The sequence below is a fragment of the Sinocyclocheilus rhinocerous genome, unplaced genomic scaffold (assembly GCF_001515625.1).
Source record: "Sinocyclocheilus rhinocerous isolate Xijiao unplaced genomic scaffold, SAMN03320098_v1.1 scaffold1364, whole genome shotgun sequence".
Taxonomy (NCBI): Eukaryota; Metazoa; Chordata; class Actinopteri; order Cypriniformes; family Cyprinidae; genus Sinocyclocheilus; species Sinocyclocheilus rhinocerous.
The window spans coordinates 979,038-997,148 of NW_015627534.1; the positions used below are offsets into that span (position 1 = coordinate 979,038).

The 18,111-nt window shown below is 37.3% G+C and overlaps 3 protein-coding genes across 4 annotated transcripts in view; 1 reads left to right on the plus strand and 2 right to left on the minus strand.

The window, feature by feature from the left end:
- Window positions 1-597: 597 nt before the first annotated feature.
- Window positions 598-6,052, minus strand: LOC107728336 (ADP-ribosylation factor-like protein 6-interacting protein 4). 2 transcript variants are annotated; one of them, XM_016538485.1, is made up of 6 exons: window positions 5,937-6,052; window positions 2,541-2,671; window positions 2,130-2,405; window positions 1,277-1,394; window positions 1,140-1,209; window positions 598-1,061 (listed from the first exon to the last, which is right to left on the minus strand). In XM_016538485.1, the coding sequence occupies exons 2-6, from the start codon at window positions 2,659-2,661 to the stop codon at window positions 1,005-1,007; spliced, it is 642 nt and encodes a 213-aa protein (XP_016393971.1). In that variant the 5' UTR covers window positions 2,662-2,671; window positions 5,937-6,052; the 3' UTR covers window positions 598-1,004. The 2 variants fall into 2 exon arrangements, with proteins under 2 accessions (XP_016393971.1, XP_016393965.1); XM_016538479.1 differs by having other exon boundaries at window positions 2,541-2,674.
- Window positions 6,053-6,237: 185 nt separating this feature from the next.
- LOC107728122 (bifunctional methylenetetrahydrofolate dehydrogenase/cyclohydrolase, mitochondrial-like) lies at window positions 6,238-15,490 on the minus strand. The gene is made up of 8 exons (XM_016538209.1): window positions 15,258-15,490; window positions 13,548-13,732; window positions 11,548-11,670; window positions 11,107-11,259; window positions 9,494-9,601; window positions 9,291-9,383; window positions 9,053-9,178; window positions 6,238-7,102 (listed from the first exon to the last, which is right to left on the minus strand). Exons 1-8 carry the CDS (start codon window positions 15,335-15,337, stop codon window positions 6,954-6,956), a joined length of 1,017 nt encoding a protein of 338 aa, XP_016393695.1. The 5' UTR covers window positions 15,338-15,490; the 3' UTR covers window positions 6,238-6,953.
- A 19-nt stretch (window positions 15,491-15,509) lies between these two features.
- Window positions 15,510-18,111, plus strand: part of LOC107728150 (MOB kinase activator 1A-like) — a 4,724-nt gene continuing 2,122 nt past the window's right edge. The window contains exons 1-3 of the mRNA XM_016538245.1: window positions 15,510-15,903; window positions 16,276-16,442; window positions 16,915-17,008. Coding sequence (XP_016393731.1) covers window positions 15,890-15,903; window positions 16,276-16,442; window positions 16,915-17,008 — 275 coding nt within the window. The 5' untranslated portion in view covers window positions 15,510-15,889. The remainder of the gene's footprint in view (window positions 15,904-16,275; window positions 16,443-16,914; window positions 17,009-18,111) is intronic.

An 18,111-nucleotide genomic window follows, 5' to 3' on the forward strand; every position in this document is an offset into this window, starting at 1 on the left:
AAATAAAAACATTATTCTTCAGCCAAACAATGTAGTTCCTCAGAAACAGGTGTGGTTCCAACAAAGTGGTTGCCGAGCAACACACAAATGTAAACAAAGGTGTATGTTTGTAGAGTACTTTACAACGGCTTTGAACTTGGCTCAACCAATCAGAATCAAGCACCGGAACTCTCCATTTTATAAACTTATTTAGAACACCTTGAATGTTAATGCAATTTAGTGCAATACAATATTGGAGGTGTGTAATAGTTATTGGATAATGTATTCAAATCAGTTTCTGCGAATAATCTCAGAGATATGTTGATGTTTCATATTTCCTGCGTAATATTAATTACATACATAGAGTATGCAGTAGGCACACACATCTAAACAACTTATACGTAACACTTACCCAGCGCAAACTGACACTATATATTACAGACGTCAACAATAACAATTCATTTACAGATCCTTGAAATGAATCCTGCATGCTCCGTCTGATACACTGCATTGGCTCAATAAGTCAAACGAATGCACTTATATGTACAAATATATTCGAAATGTATTGAATACAGTTTCGATGCAATCCTCTCCTATTTTAAAGAAAGAAAACCAACATAATGTGTAAGAAAGATATTTTATTGATGTTGCGGCAGTCCTCTGTAATACCATCAGTTGATATTTAAGAGATGCTGAGCTTCGGTGGGAATGAAAACCATCAGACTGCAAATAAATTAGCCACTTTCTACATTAACAGAAAAATGAGATCCAGACTCTTCTTGCTTTGACTATGAAGAAGGTAAACGGTGTTAAAGTGAATGGGGTTAATTCGCCTCATTTAGCCACCAGGACAGTATACAATATCTGAGGGCAAACTGTTGTTCTGGAATCACATTTCTGTGATATTTAATCACTGGGGAGGAATCTAAACCAAGAACCAAGAAATGAAGAAATAGTTGAATTCTTGTAGAAATGCAGGAGAAGGCTTTGGATTGGCTTGAAGTTGTCTTGAAATGCACACCTCGCTACCTATTGATGCCCACTCTCTTCTGGAAGCCATCACCATCTCTCTTAGTGGCTTGCTGTGTGAGAAACAAGAAGAAATGATGACGATTTGAAATATTTTTCCTATTCACAGAAATGTTCTGTAAGACATGCACCTTGTTGATTTCCTTGTGTCGCTCCTTGCTGACAATTTCTTCTAAGATTTCCCCCTCGCCTCGTACGAGCCTGTATGAAAGTTCATCACGTTAGCGTTTCATTGTCTTGTGGATGGAGCAGGCTGATGGAAACTTACCTGGTTCGCCCCGTCTCGGGGTCCAGGACCCGGCGGATGATGCTTTGCCTGGCCTCATAGTCTTCTTTAGTCATCGGTCTCTTGGTGCAATGTCTGGCCTTCTGTTCATCAGTCATGACTACAGCGAGAGAGAAATGACGTTTTATCTCCAGCAAACAAATTCTGTTAGATATTAAAGGGGTCATATGATGCGATTTCAAGTTTTCCTTTCTCTTTGGAGTGTTACAAGCTCTTGGTGCATAAAGAAGATCTGTAAAGTTGCAAAAGTCTCAAATCCAAAGAGATATTCTTTATAAAAGTTAAGAGTCAACCACGCCTACCTAAAACGGCTCGTTCTAACACGCCCCCACATATCGTCACTATGTGGAAATATTAGCATAATGCCGCCCAAATGTGCACGCAAAGAAAGAAGGCGTGGTTTCAGGAACAGCAGTCGTGTTGATGCAGCCATGTCAGGGAGACGCTGTGTGTTTCAGTGCGAAAGCAAAAGCACTTTATTTGGCCTGCCGAAAGTAGATGCATTTAGGAATCTTTAAGATTACTTACAACAGAACAGCAATGCATTTTATGGACGACCGTTTCGTGAACCTAGGAGAGGAGGTAATTCTGACTTTGCTATGACAATCTGGCGCTTCTGAATCAGCACTGTAAGTATGTTTTGTTATCAGTTTAAGTATTTGCTATTGACTGTTCAAATGCAGAGTTTTGCGCATCATGTGTGTGTGCGTGCACGCGCATGTGTGTGTGTGTGAGAGAGAGAGAGAGAGACAGCGTATAATGATCTTTAAAATAGCATCATATGACCCCTTTAAACTAAATATTGGATGTAACTCGTGTATTTCTGTGCACATACCAGGGCCGTGTTCTTTAGCTTCTTCACACTGCCAGGTCTTCAGGTGCGATTGAGGAGTTTCATCAGAAGCAGCAGCAGCTGTTGATACCGAAGCTGCTGCTCTTTCAGCTTTCAATGCTAGCTTCTTTTGCCGTTTCTTTTCCTTTTTCTCCTTCTTCTTTTCGCGCTTCAGTTTCTGTTTCTTTTTCTTCCTGGCCTTTTTTTCTCTGGATGGGGAAGCGGAGCCGGAAGATGATGAAGAGCTGGATGGACTTCTCCTTTTCTTCTTTTTCCGCTCTAATTTCGGATCAGAAGTTGGGAGACTTCTATTATACGTACGCGTAGTGTCGCCACAAATACAGTATACACAGTAATTTATGAATACACAATGCCTCCTGTTGTCTGATTGACAGTTCATACACTTTCTCTTACGTTCATGTCTCTTCTGAGGGCTTGGACTGGATCTCCTGGCGCTTGATGATGACAAGCTCCTGGATTTGCTCTCATCTCTGTGTCTGCTCTTAGATCCGCTATCAGCATCACTCCCTCCCATGAGTAATAATCTACTTGTGAAGCAGACAGGAAAGTAGTCCTGTTTTGTTACTGTTTTAAAGCAGTATGATCTTATTAAATACGCAAATGCAATTATCAAAGTGCAGATTAAAAACAACATAATAGTGCAATGTATACCAAATATAGAATGCTGGTAACACTTTACCATGAAGTAAAATTAGTTAACATTATCTAATGCACTAGTTATCATCAGTGTTGGGGAAAGTTACTTTTAAAAGTAATGCATTACAATATTGCGTTACTCAATTAAAAAAAGTAACTAATTACGGTACTTAGTTACTTTTTATGTAAAGTAATGTGTTACGTTACTTTTGCGTTACTTTGTAAATCTGGACAGGGCTTGCTTGTTTGTTTTTAAATTTAAAAAGTTCTATTTTTGGCAAATATAAAAGCCTTTTCACACCAAAAGTGAAATGAATAAGCCTCAGGCTGAAGGGAAAGTAAATTTACGTCCGTACAGTAGAATGCAGAAGAAGACATTTCAACACACTTCAGCAATAAAAAAGACACAAATGTTTGTCTAGAGTAATTTGTGCTTATTAGTACGGTTGAACTGGATCATCGAAGACATTGGTTAATAGAATGGGATTAAATACACAAAGGATATTTAACATTTAATTATTGCAGGTTTGCGTCATATTCTGAGTTGCATTATTTTTATTCATTTTGAGGAATACTGAATCTGAGTGTTTTTTTTTTGTGAGTGAGATGAATTAATGCATATTCATATTTATTTTAGAACTACAGTAACATCTGATTTCTCTCAACATGGAGACAGGAGAGCTGTCAATCAATAAATTGGAAAAAAAAGTAACTTGCGTTACTTATTTGAAAAAGTAACTGATATTCTCTTGTAAATTAAAAAGTAATGCGTTACTTTACTAGTTACTTGAAAAAAGTAATCTGATTACGTAACTCGCGTTACTTGTAATGCGTTACCCCCAACACTGCTGAAAAGTCCCCTACAGTTATAAATTCAGCTGTTGTCAGGGAAGTAACTTGCATTACTTATTTGAAAAAGTAACTCAGATATTCTCTTGTAAATTAAAAAGTAATGCGTTACTTTACTAGTTACTTGAAAAAAAGTAATCTGATTACGTAACTCGCGTTACTTGTAATGCGTTACCCCCAACACTGGTTATCATAGGCTAACAATGAACACTCCTTTACAGCATTTATTATTCAGCACACGTTCATTTCAGTGCCCATATGAACAGATTACTGAAAGTGCACTAGTTTTGCAGTTTACATATTTGCATGGAAGCCATGCAAACACCATGGGACAAAAAATAAAAAAAGGTAATTGCAATTTCTTATCTCACAATTTACATTTTTTTTTAATCTCACAATCAACTTTTTTTCTTGCAATTGAGGGAAACACACACACACAGAGCCCTGTCAATGTTGAACATGTTGTCACTTTTTTCTACATTACTAGTCTGTCATCTTAACCGGGAAACCCACACAGTCAAAAAGTAACTTTTCTTTGTTTACATCTCACAAGTCTTAGTCACGTTACACTGAAGACTGGAGTAATGATGCTGAAAATTCAGCTTTGATCGCAGCAATAAATTATATTTTAAAGTATATATATTCAAACCGAAAACCAGTAGTTTAAATTGCAATAATATTAAAAAAGGTAATTGCAATTTCTTATCTCACAATTTAAATTTTTTTTTAAATCTCACAATCAACTTTTTTTCTTGCAATTGAGGGAAACACACACACACAGAGCCCTGTCAATGTTGAACATGTTGTCACTTTTTTCTACATTACTAGTCTGTCATCTTAACCGGGAAACCCACACAGTCAAAAAGTAACTTTTCTTTGTTTACATCTCACAAGTCTTAGTCACGTTACACTGAAGACTGGAGTAATGATGCTGAAAATTCAGCTTTGATCGCAGCAATAAATTATATTTTAAAGTATATATATTCAAACCGAAAACCAGTAGTTTAAATTGCAATAATATTTTACAATATTACTGTTTTTTCTGTATTTCTGATCAAATCAATGCAGCCTTAGTGAGCAGAAGAGACTTAAAAAAAACAAAAAAACATTACAAATCTTACTGATCCCAAACTTTTGAACGGCAGTGTCTATCAACAATTTACCGATCAGTCCATGTACTCGTTCCTGAGATGTGGGGCGGAGCTAAACGTGTAGCCACACCCACTGATCTATCAGTAGACACGCCCCAAATGCAGCTCCGCCCGGTTCTGTTACACGAGTTCAGTATTCAGCAAATTTCTAAGCGACTCCTCACATTATTAAATATAGCCTACTGCATCTGGTTACAAGATACCACTTAATTAAGAAAAACACTCGTGAATATGAACTATCATTCCTGGCAAAGGAAAATTAAAGTTCAGTAAAGCATTTTCTTGCTGGTTTAACTGATGTTTCCTTTGCACTGCCACCTATCGTTTCGGAGAATAATGCAACTGCGCGAACGTGTTTGGTTATAAACTCGGCTAGCGTTTGGGGAGAAGGGGTCACCAAACTCGGTTCTGGAGGGCCAGTGTCCTGTTCCTGAGATGTGGGGCGGAGCCAAACGTGTAGCCACACCCACTGATCTATCAGTAGACACGCCCCAAACGCAGCTCCGCCCGGTTCTGTTACACGAGTTCAGTATTCAGCAATTTTCTAAGCGACCCCTCACATTATTAAATATAGCTTACTGCATCTGGTTACAAGAAACCACTTAATTAAGAAAAACACTCGTGAATATGAACTATCATTCCTGGCAAAGGAAAATTAAAGTTCAGTAAAGCATTTTCTTGCTGGTTTAACTGATGTTTCCTTTGCACTGCCACCTATCGTTTCGGAGAATAATGCAACTGCGCGAACGTGTTTGGTTATAAACTCGGCTAGCGTTTGGGGAGAAGGGGTCACCAAACTCGGTTCTGGAGGGCCAGTGTCCTGCAGAGTTTAGCTCCAACTTGCCTCAACACACCTTTCTAGTATGCTTAGTAAGAGCTTGATTAGCTGGTTCAGGTGTGTTTGATCAGGGTTGAAGCTGAACTCTGCAGGACACCTACCCTCCAGGACCGAGTTTGGAGACCCCTGATCTACAGCATAAACAAGGCTTCAGAACCGCAGTGCACTGAATTTGAGACAGACCCCGAGCTGCAGGCCTGCGGAGAGCTACATCTCTTCCGGGTCTCTAACGTTACTTATCTGATATCAAATGACGCCAGCACATGCTTCATCTTACTTATAGTGACTCAGTAAATGTCGCCAATTAATACTTACTCGTTCACCAATCCAGAATGTTTTCTTTCTGCTTTGTAAGAGCTTTAAATCAGGAGAAAGCTGTACGTGTGCACTTTGCAGTCACATGAAACAAACAACAGCACGCCGGAAATCCGTGTTCGTCAGCTTTTCAAAATAAAAGACCTCGTGCGTTCTTTGAAATAAATAAATACAAATATAACTAAATAAATTTGTTTTAAATAACTATATTATATATTCTATAATATGCTCTAAATTTACATTTATGCGGACGTTTTTATCCAAAGTGACTTACAATAGGATTCAAATAAAACATCAGTTCACATATGATACATTTATTGTAGTGCTTGAAAGGCATTACATGTTAGTATGCAAAACAATTATGACTTCAACAACACTTGTCACTGGAGCATACTGCTAAAAAAGCACTAACTTGGCTAGATTTAGCCAAATTATCTCTCCTTTTCTAAGAGGTTCTGTATGTCCCTATCCACTGCTCCTTTATCATCACTCTTTGCACCCTCAAAAGGCCAGATAAAGGGGGAATAATAATAAAAAAAAGAAGCAGTGATGGATCAGTTCAGTCACAAACACCCCCAAATGAATAGACTGTTGTTGTAAAGGTTATTTGGTCAGTTATCTTGCATGCTGACTCACAAGTATTGACCAGTATTGGACATGTGACTGCAAGAACACAAGGTAAAAACAACCACACGGTCTAAACACTGACTGCAGTTGATGTAGAACATTGCTTAAGTGTTTCTTGTTAATAAATATGCTTCAGAAATGTCTGGCAATCTCCTATTATAATACTTAAACATACAGAGAGCTGAAAAAGCAAAGCTGTAACAGTGTAGAAACAAAAGTGAAAGTGTTTAAAGCTTGACCGGGTAACTGAAAAAACATACACTATCTGAATGAAAAAGCACATTCATTTTCTCAAACCTTTAAATATATTTAACTAGACTATAATGGGACTCAAAAATAGCCATTCAAAATATTGATTTTCCACCAGGAGCCCCTCAAAGTGAAGTGATGTTATGAGGACGCTGCCATCCGAACTCGCTGAGGGGGGGTTAAAATGATGCTTTTCGCTGCCTTGATTGTGTTTTTCATCAGCATGGCTACGGTCATGGGTCCAACACCGCCTGGAACTGGAGTAATGTAGCTGGCCTTCTTTCTAACACCTGTGGAGACGTACATCAACAGTCAAAAACTAGACGAGTAAACCTTGATGTTAGCTCGACAAAGCCTTGTCTGAAAAGTTGAAATCGCTTTGAAAATCTTGTTTTGAAAGTTTCTCTGAGAAGTGCAATATAGCAGATATGTTTTCGCGTGCTTCTTGCTAGCATGATTTTGAACGTTGCTAATACGTTTCTAGCATGAACTGGCACATTACTAGCATGTTTAAACACGCTCACATGATTTAGCACGTTGCTAGAATGTTCCTAGCATGTGATTTAATATGTTGTTAGTTTCTAACATTAACACATTGCTAACATGTTGCTAGCATGATTTAACACATTGTTAACATGATTTAACACAATGCTAGCATGTTTCTAGATTTAACCTGTTGTTAGCATGTTTCTAACATTAGCTCATTGCTAACACGTTTTTAGCATCATTTAACACGTTAACATATTTTAACATGATTTAACATAGCTAACATGTTTCTATATTTAAGACATTGTTAGCATGTTTCTAACATTAGCTCATCGCTAACATGATTAACACGTTGCTAGCTGATTTCTAACATGAATTAGTACATTGCTAACATGTTTCTAGATTTAACATGTTGTTAGCATGTTTCTAACATTAGCCTATTGCTAACACGTTTCTAACATGATTGACATAGCTAACATGTTTCTAAATGTAAGACATTGTTAGCATATTTCTAACATTAGCTCATTGCTAACACGTTTCTAACATGATTTAACGTTGTTAACATTTTTCTAACATTAACACACTGTTAACATGTTTACAGCAAGACTTAACACGTTGTTAGCATGCTTCCAACACGGATTAGCACATTGCTAGCATGTTTAACACATTGCAAGCATGTTTCTAACACAATGTTGTTAACATTTCTAACATGATTTACCATATCGCTAACATGTTTCAGCACATTGCTAACATGATTTACCATGTTGTTAGATGTTTCTAGCATAATTTAACATTGCTAGCATGTCTTAGCATGTAACACGTTGCTAGCTGATTTCTAACATTAATTAGTACATTGCTAACATGTTTTAGAACATTGCTAGCATGTTTCTAACATTAGCCTATTGCTAACATGTTTTAACGTTGTTAGCATTTTTCTAACATTAACACACTGTTAACATGTTTATAGCACGACTTAACATGTTGTTAGCATGCTTCTAACACTGATTAGCACATTGCTAGCATGTTTAACACATTGCAAGCATGTTTCTAACACAATGTTGCTAACATTTCTAACATGATTTACCATATTGTTAACATGTTTCAGCACATTGCTAACATGATTTACCATGTTGTTAGATGTTTCTAGCATAATTTAACACTGCTAGCATGTCTTAGCATGTAACACGTTTCTAGCTGATTTCTAACATTAATTAGTACATTGCTAGCATGTTTCTAACATTAGCCTATTGCCAACACGTTTCTAACATGATTTAACGTTGTTAGCATGTTTCTAACATTAACACACTGTTAACATGTTTATAGCATGACTTAACACGTTGTTAGCATGCTTCTAACACTGATTAGCACATTGCTAGCATGTTTCTAACACAATGTTGCTAACATTTCTAACATGATTTACCATATTGTTAACATGTTTCAGCACATTGCTAACATGATTTACCATGTTGTTAGATGTTTCTAGCATGATTTAACACTTATCAATGTAAGTCGAAGGGAGATTTTCAAACTAAAATCTTAAAATTCCTTAATTAAAAGCCAAAAGAAACGGCTACTGAAAACAGACTCCCAAGACACGGTTCAGGCTGAACTAAAAGCAGAAAATCTTTAGAAATGATATACAATATTATAAACTACATACGTTAAATAAAGTGCAAGTACAAAGATTATTTTAACCAAGATTTTCAGAAAGGCTTTTATTACACGAATCACACTTCTAGTTCCTTCCTTCTCACCTTCAAAGTCCACGTCACCAACAAGTCTATTTTTCCCAGTCAAGGGGTCCAATATTCTGTTGATGCCAACATCTATAACAGCTGCACCCTCCTTTATCATATCAGCAGTGATGAGGTTGGGAATACCTGAAGGGAGGTAATAGTGTTTGTGAATCTTGGTCCCTGTGAGCACCACCCAGTAATAACAGACATAGCGGTAAACATGCATGAAATGGACATTACAAATAGAAATTCAAACCTGCAGCAGCGACGATAATGTCTGCGATCTGTGTGTGCTGACGGAGCTGTTCTTTGGGAGTGTAACGGTGGGAGATGGTCACTGTGGCATCACCTAAAAACAAAAGAGGTAGGACGCTTTACACGAATTGCCTTGTAGGACCACTCATCAGAACTGCATATAAATACTTCCGCTTTGCTTCTCCTCTCCACACACAGACTCACCTCCTGGCCTTTCATGTCTGCCGTCTGTGTGCAGCAGCATTGCAATGGGCATCCCAACATTCTTGGAGCGACCAGCCACCACCACATTCTTACCCAGCGTCTGTATGCCTATGAGACAAGACAGGTTCAGTCAGCATCATCTGACATTATCAATACAAATACAACAAGATGGTTGTTGGCGGTGTAAGATTGCCACCACAATGCCAGGGTGTTACTTTGATGTTGCTAAAGTGTTCTAGATCAGGGGTTCACAAACTTTTTGTCAGCCGAACCTTTTACACGTAAACTATTTACTTGAAACCCTCCCTTAGATTTTAAGGCAATAATTTTCATTGATAGAACATCTTTGCATATTAACAGTTCTCTGATGTTGGTCAGATAAAATATTAATTTTTTCAGTAAATGTTTTATTTTGATTGCTTTTTTATTTCATATTTATATATAGGGTTGCACAACGTCATACATGGAGATTTTAACAGCGATATTACATTTCAAATTAAAACGTCTCGTATTGCTGCTGCCGAAACCAACTAAGAAAATAAGAAAGAAAATACTCTTATTTTCATTGTGTTTTAAATTCAATTATACATTCATGTAAAATAAAAAAAGAATATTAAATATTTAGAAAAATAACGAGTTACCGATATCGATGTCTTAAATTCTTTACTTTCAAACATTCAAACCCTTGAGCCTTTAGCTATTTATTTTGATTTAATACAGTTGAAATTGTCAACTTCTGTTCACAAAATGTTGGAAATTATGCAAATTTGTAAATAAACCAAGCACACATGCAGAGCAGAGATGGAGTTTGTGCGAAGCAGAATTTACTGTGAAGTGAGCCGCTTTGAAACAGACTATACTTATTTAATTAAATTGCAGCCTTTTATTTATTTTTTAATTTATTTTGATCAACTGTGCCTTCACGAACCCTCAGTTTTGGAAACTCTGTCCTAGATGGTCGTTTACTGTCTCAAGTTTCTACGATTATTGAAGTCTCCTTTAATTCAGGTCTATGGGATTTGTTCACCAATTTTAGTATCCACCAGCTGAAAATAATATTTATTTTTATTTATTTATTTATTTATGTTTTAATGCCATATCAGCAACAGTGAATAACAATATCATTTCAATACATCATTTAGAAAAATATACAATTTTCTTTAGTAATCTTCATTATACAAAAACATACAAGAAACAACAATAGTACTGCTAAAAACCCTATACAATCTTTCAGTTTAATCAGTGATAAAAAATTCTAAAATTCTTCCAGGAGAGACTTTTTAAAAAATATCTGAATAATATCATTGTCTAATATCATTTAAAATCGGACATTCTATTAAAATATGTTTTACACTCAAAAAAATTCTTACACGGGTCACAAACTGGTTTCTCTTCTCATTTCAATAAATATGAAGCGAGTCATCTTGAATGTCCAATACGACATCTCTTGTATACACAACCTGGTTATATCTATTTTCAAAACAGTAATTACTTCTTTCATTTAATGCTGGATTCTGATTGTTTAGAAAAGTAATACCTGTCCTCAACAACTTGAGGCATCATTAAATCCCATAACCCCGAGTAATACTACAATGTCTAACAGGGTTTCTCACCTGTGCGTTTGATAATCTCCCAAACCCCCCATGGAGTGGCAGGCAGCATAGTTGACTGATCCAGACACATGCGGCCAACATTGACCACATGGAAACCATCAATATCTTTCCCTGGGCACACGGCATTGCATACGCGTCGCTCATCGATGTGATCTGTGTACGAGAGGGAACAGTATTATAATATGTTAGAAGTCTTGTTTTCATGTTTTGAAGTGAATCTCTGCGTTTTTCTTTTATTTGGTTGTGGTCCCTTTAAGAATCATAAGTTTCAGTAAGGCGTTACGCCCCAAAAATGGTTTTAAATGACCATCGAGTCTAAAATTCAGCTTTAAGCCTAATGCAATCACTTTTAAAACACAGTTCACAGCACTGATGGTGTAAAATGTCCATCAACTAAAGAGACACTAGATCAGCACAGCTATGGCTCATCGGTTAACCTACCAGGAAGAGGTAGCTGTACCAGAAGACCGTCTACTCTGTGGTCAGAGTTGAGTTTCTCGATGAGGTCAAGCAGCTCCTCTTCACAGACGCTAGAAGGTTTCAGGATGGTCTCGCTACTAATACCTACAGAGAATAAGAGAGAACTGTGATACAACAGAATGTAGCACAAAGATAAATAAGGGCAAAACTAATACTTCAAAAACACTGAAGAAAATATATAGGTATTATATATGTATTTATAAGTAGTATTTATGCCAATAGGCCCCAAAGTGCCTCTCTAGTCAGAGTTGCTTGTGTGAGTTGAGTAGAGCCAGAGTGTGAGATCCTGTAAGGAATCTATGAACACTCAAAATAGATTTACATACTGTACACAGCCAACAGTGCAAAGTGACACCCATCGCTTACATTACTACAGCAATACTGAAGACAACTACAGACTCATGGCTGCTTTTCATTGACTATCCAGTCCAATTCATCCATTTCACAATTAAAAAAAAAAAAAAGTAATTAAAATTTTAGTTTTGTAAAGAAATTAATATGCAAGCATAATATCTACAAAAGTCATTTAAAGAATTTAAGCTTTAAAGGCGTAGTTCACCCATTGTGTAATCATTTACTCACCCTCATGTTGTTTCAAACCCGTAAGACTCGTCTAAACATGAATGAGGATATTTTTAATGAAACCCAAGAGATTTCTGTCCTTCCACTCAAAGTCCACACAACCCAAACTTTGATGAATCCAAAGTTCATAAAAAGATTTTAACCTTAATCCATATTAATTGAGTGGTTCAATCAAGATACACAATCACTTCTTATGATGAGCAGATTTAATTTAGACTTTTATTCAAATATAAACGTTGATCAGGACACACGTCAGCACATCAAATATGGTTATCAGAAGTTTGCGCTGTCGTTTATCATATTTGATGTGCTCAATGTCTCCTCAGAAGAGTTGAATTAAACCATCTGATTGATTTAAAATGACATTTACGTTTTTATGAACTTTTGGAAGCGTCAAGTATCGGTGGAACGGACAATCAATAGAAGGACAGGAATCTCTACGGTTTCATTAAAAATATCTTCATTTGTGTTGTCAAGATGAATGAAAGTCTTTGATCGGCGAGGAACGAAAGTCATGAGTTTGTAAAGACGTGAGAATGAGGGAACAATGACAATTTTCAGTTTTGGGTGAACTAACCCTTAAAGGGATAGTTCACCCAAAAATTAAATTTGATGTTTATCTGCCAAACTCAATTCCTGGAGGACTGGAGCCCTGCAGAGTTTTGCTCCAACACACACACACACACACCATGTAGTTTTCAAATAAGCCTCAAGGACTTTATTAGTTGGTTCAGGTGTTTAATTAGGGTTGAATCTACACTCTGCAGGGCTCTGGCCCTCCAGGAATTGAGTTTGACACCCCTGCTTTACATCAAAATGTTAAAGGGGACGCCGGATGCCCATTTTCCACAAGTTGGCACAAGTCTTTAGGGTCTTCATGAAATGTCTGTAACACACTTTGGTTAAAATTCCTCAATGGTCGTGTAAAACAACACCCTTTTTACCTCGTCAAAAACAGCTCTGTTCACAGTTTCGGTGCATGTCTCTTTAAATGATAATGAGCTACTGATAACTCCACCCCTCTCTTCTGAGGGGCGTCGACACAAGACTAGTGAATTGCAGCCTTGGACTCCATATATGGCTCGGAGTTGGTCTTATTCAAAGAGCTAGCTATCTACATAGAAGCCAGCTGCATATTGAAACAGCTCGCTGGATGACACAGTTTCAGACTCAGACTGCCCATAAACTGGCTGCGTGTTTCTTTTCAGCTTTTCTGAGCTGGCAGACACACCTAACTAAATGCAAAAAGAGTGACTATTTCATCCGATGTCCCCTTTAAGAATTCAGCATTTTAACTGGTAGATTTGCCTCATTTCACTTCAGTGAGCCGTGAAGCACAAAGGCTTTTCTGTCTGGTGCTGGGCTTGAACGCGTCTTACCCACTTCTGCTGCTGCACGGGTCTTATTGAGAACGTACGAGTGACTGGCTGGATTGTCCCCCACTAACACCACACTCAGGTGAGGCCGTCGGTTTCCAGCAGAGACCCACTCCTCCACGTCATCACGCGCCTCGTTGCGGATCTGCCGTGCCAGTTTCCTGCCCGAGATGATCACAGCCTCTTGTCTAAAAAATAAAACATTGAGGATTGGAGGGCAAAAATGTCACTGCAAATCTGCTTCTGCTCTGGATAACTTTGAACCCAAATAAGTAAGGAAAAATATGTTTGAAAAATAAATTTTTTTCTGTGGAATTTATCTGTTAACCCAGATACCTACAAGTGACACTGGGAGTCACAGCTGCTGTCTAATGATAAGCTCTGTGCTGGTGTGATCGAATACAGTCTAAATGAAGACATATGGAGAGGAACTAAGATAACAGGCCACTTTGAAGAATGTCAGAGCCCACCTTATTTGTAAGGAGCTTTGGAGAAAAGCATATTCTAAATGATTCATGTAAATGTAGGGGCCTTGATTGTATGGCAACAAAAACATCAATTTTAAAGAGCATTATAAGTTAAGACATGGAAAATATAAACAGTCCATGCAAATGTAGTATGAACATCTTTTACCATTCTCTGCATTCATTTACACGCAAAAGTGTTCATGTTCCTCCCTTTACTGATGTGATCATTTTTTTAGTTATGATGATCATGCGTGTTCATTTTCAGATGCAAGGCTGTAAAACATTACAAATTGTGTGATTCTTTTATATAGCATTTTTCTTTATTCAGAAGACAACAGCGAAGGTTATGGGTTCAAATCCCGGAGAATGCTTGAACTGATAAAACGCATGCAATCTATGTCGATTTTAGGTAAATGTAAACAATAAATGGCTGAACAACTGTTAAATGCGTTAGATTTAAAAAGCTACTCATTGTTTTCACGACTTAGCCTAATTTTCTCATGATCTCGACATAACAAAATTAGTTTTTCCCGTGATAATTCAGTCGCGTGACCAAAGTGATTTCGAGTGGTTTAGTTTTTTTCTTAGTCTTGAGGTAACAAGACAACACATATATACACATAAACATACATACACACATATACATACATATATATATATATATATATATATATATAGGCCTATGTATGTATGCATGCATGCATGCACGTAAACTGATATACGTTTCTTTTTTCTTTTCCTTTTTGAGACTTTATTTTACACAGAAAAAATTTTTTTAATGCATGTCTGCGTATTTGAAGACGTTTCAGTCATGTGCGGAAAATGTAGTCAGCACCGCTAAATGAATCAATCACTGAGCACGCGGGGCTTAAATGAAAACAAGTATGTGCTGAATTTGAGCAAGCATGCATAACGATCACCACAAATCATGAGAGAGGAAACCCAACACATGAGCGCTGAGATCAGCAGAGACGCAAGCGCTTGATGACATTACATCAGCCGCGGAGCCGAGCAATTAAACCGGCGTTTGTTACATAACTGAACATCGAGAGAGGAAGTCGCAAACGACATGCTGTTATAAAGCAACTAAGTGCAATAGTGAGATCATTACAACAGAGGTGTTACAAATAAAGAGTTACAGTTCCGCCGTATGTTACATGACCCCCGGTTTACCGCGAGCGGATCAGAACGCGGTGACATTCGTAGCTCGCGCTTATTCCGTCACAAACGAGACTCGGAAACTTACCTCGAAGATGACAGGTGAAAACTACATGCCTGCTGGTGAGAATGCCGGCATAGTTTCCGCAGCGCCCGGAGTGTAGCCATGGGTGCGTGATGTAAATAAGACTAAGATAAAAATAAAATAAAAAAAGATTGAAAACGGCTAAATCGCACGTGTGCGACCCAAAACACACCGGGTGGAAATAAGGCAGAAAGGTGTGCACACCATCGGTTTATAACCCCGTGCGTCACCGTATGATCCGCGAGCGGAAACTACCGCCCTCCACCGCAACGCGCATGCTCCGTTTAACTCCACGGTTTTAGCAGACGGGAGGCTTTTTTTGACTCATAGTTTCACTTCTAATTGTTTAGAAAGTACCGAACAATTGTAACAACATTCGGTCCGTATAAATCAGGAGGGTTGCACGCAAGCACGCGGTTTATTTCTACGGTTGCACCGCGGCACCCGCTGGGAACCAATCGTAGACATTTCCTGAGTCTCTACTTCTACGCCTACTTATATCTTTCGTCTGTAAAACCTCGAACTCGGAAGAGTGCTGATAAATGCTGTTTAATTGCCTTTGGGAACTAACTTTATAGTAGTAGTTATTCGTATTGCCTTCTAAAAGTTGTTTCCGAAGAAGAAAAGAACCGGATATGAGTTTCTTATTGTAAGTATTTTAGTCGATGCAACCGTTTATTAACCTTTTCTTTCTTGCCATAATCGCGTATCACAGATATATATATCAGCAATCAGCTGTTTATTCCCAGAAGAAATAGTCATATGGAAGCACATCCAGCTAGAAATCAAGCTAATAACATCTGTTGTTCAGCTTTCAACATTTCCGGTTGGCTGTCTGTTCCTGTGTTGAGCATGAAAACTTCATCTCGGCGTGTTTTGCATTAAAAAAAAAATTTTTTAATTTTTTTTCCCTTTATTTTTTATTTTTTTAAGTTCTTACCCTCTGTTGATATATTGTTTATAGTCAGTTTAACCACGTGTTCCCAGTGGACTTGATTGGTGTGACACAATATGATTGCAGTGGAAGCCGTTCATCAAAGACATTCAAGCCCAAGAAGAATATCCCAGAAGGCTCTCATCAGTATGAGCTGCTGAAGCATGCAGAGGCCACCTTAGGAAGCGGAAACCTTCGAGCTGCTGTGATGCTACCTGAGGGAGAGGACCTTAACGAATGGATTGCTGTCAATAGTGAGTTTTCTATAGAACAATTCAAATCTACAATTGTACATGGAAACATAATACACCTATTCACATATGTGCATATAATTACATCTCCAGGCAGTCATATATCTAAGTGTGCATGTGTTTACTCAAATGCTTCGAGTAGTAAAAATAAAAACATTAGGAGTTTTTTTTTTTTTTTAAATAAAGTACATTATCATACAAAAAAAGAAAGCTAGATAAACATTGTTAATAAATAGAAACTGTATGCTCTTTATTTCAGTTAAAATTGGTCATTTAAAATAATTACAAAATGTATTTAATATCAGTGTTTCGGTATCAGGTTTTGATGGTACATTGAAATTAGAAAAAACAATACCGATTCATTTGTTGTTACACGTTTTATCACCAATATACATGCTGCCAATCTTCAATTCAGGTGAGTTTGGGTGTTGGGAGTATTTATGATTGTCAATTAATTCATATGCATTTATTTCAGCTGTGGACTTTTTCAACCAGATCAACATGCTCTACGGCACAATCACTGAATTCTGCACAGAAACCAGCTGCTCTGTTATGTCTGCAGGGCCCAGGTAAAATAAAACGGCATTTTTCAATGCTTTAGTATTTTCACTTAACCTTTGTGCTGTGCTAAAAATCCTTGACCTATTTTGGTGTTTCTGGTTAAAAACGACCCGCTTTTGAAAAATGTCTCATTATGCTATATTATCATCGAATATTGGATTTAGTGCCAACTTGATTTTCTTTCGATAAGCATGTTTCATATCACTTTTTGGAACTGATTGGTCATCTGCCTCATTGATCTGAGCTTATGCACCTTAGCTTTCGATTGAACATTGCCAAAATGATCCACAAATAATGCTTCTCATTCAAAAACTGAGGTGCATAAACTTAGATGAATGAATTGGACAATTAATCAGCTCCAAAAAAAACAAAAAAACACCTGTTCTAATTGAAGGAAAATAGGTTTAAATCTAAAAAAGAAAAAAAATCTTTTTTTTTTTTTGGAAGTAGTTATAAAGTCAAAGTCAGGAAAAAGAAAATCCTCTCCAGATGAATCTTGAATTTGAATAGGCTGAAAAAGTTGTTGCATACAGGATTATGCTTATGCCTTGTTCATTAAAACAGGAATGTTTATATACTGTCATTATAAAAAGTGGATATTCTGTCTGAAAATAAACTGCTTTCTAGGTCTGTGCGATAAAACGGTATCGATAATTATCGACGGTACACCTTCTTCGATAACGATATAAAAAATGTTCGATATAGTGCACGATATAGGCACATGCTATGAGTGACGCAGACAGCACACACAAACACGAACATGAGTGCGGTGCCTGCCTGTGACGAGGAGATTGTGAGTGAAGAATGAATATTAGTCGAATTTAAAATAAACATTTGCATTTGAATGCAAAAATAGTACAATCCTATGTTAGATGTGCGTCATCAGTGGAGCACGAGATGCGGTGATGATGATGTAAGTGACGTTGTAGTTTAGTGTTTTGTTAGTCTAGCCCACGAGACGCACAGTTGCTGCGCTATTCATTCAAAATATTAGAGAAATATAGTAGCTCAATGTGGAGAAGATCTTGATTAGGTTAAAACCGAAACCAAGCCATTCACACAGAACGCATTTTCAGTGCATTTTTTAGACGGACAAATATGACTGCTGCAC

Coding starts and splice junctions, on each gene's coding strand:
- LOC107728336 (XM_016538485.1), bottom strand. CDS start 2,661: ATGGGAGGGAGTGATGCTGATAGCGGATCTAAGAGCAGACACAGAGAT. Junction 1,395..2,129: donor AGCTAAAGAACACGGCCCTG/GTATGTGCACAG, acceptor CTCTCGCTGTAG/TCATGACTGATGAACAGAAG. Junction 1,062..1,139: donor GACACAAGGAAATCAACAAG/GTGCATGTCTTA, acceptor TTTCTCACACAG/CAAGCCACTAAGAGAGATGG.
- LOC107728122 (XM_016538209.1), bottom strand. CDS start 15,337: ATGGCTACACTCCGGGCGCTGCGGAAACTATGCCGGCATTCTCACCAG. Junction 11,260..11,547: donor GGTACAGCTACCTCTTCCTG/GTAGGTTAACCG, acceptor TCTCGTACACAG/ATCACATCGATGAGCGACGC. Junction 9,602..11,106: donor GGAGATTATCAAACGCACAG/GTGAGAAACCCT, acceptor CTTGTCTCATAG/GCATACAGACGCTGGGTAAG.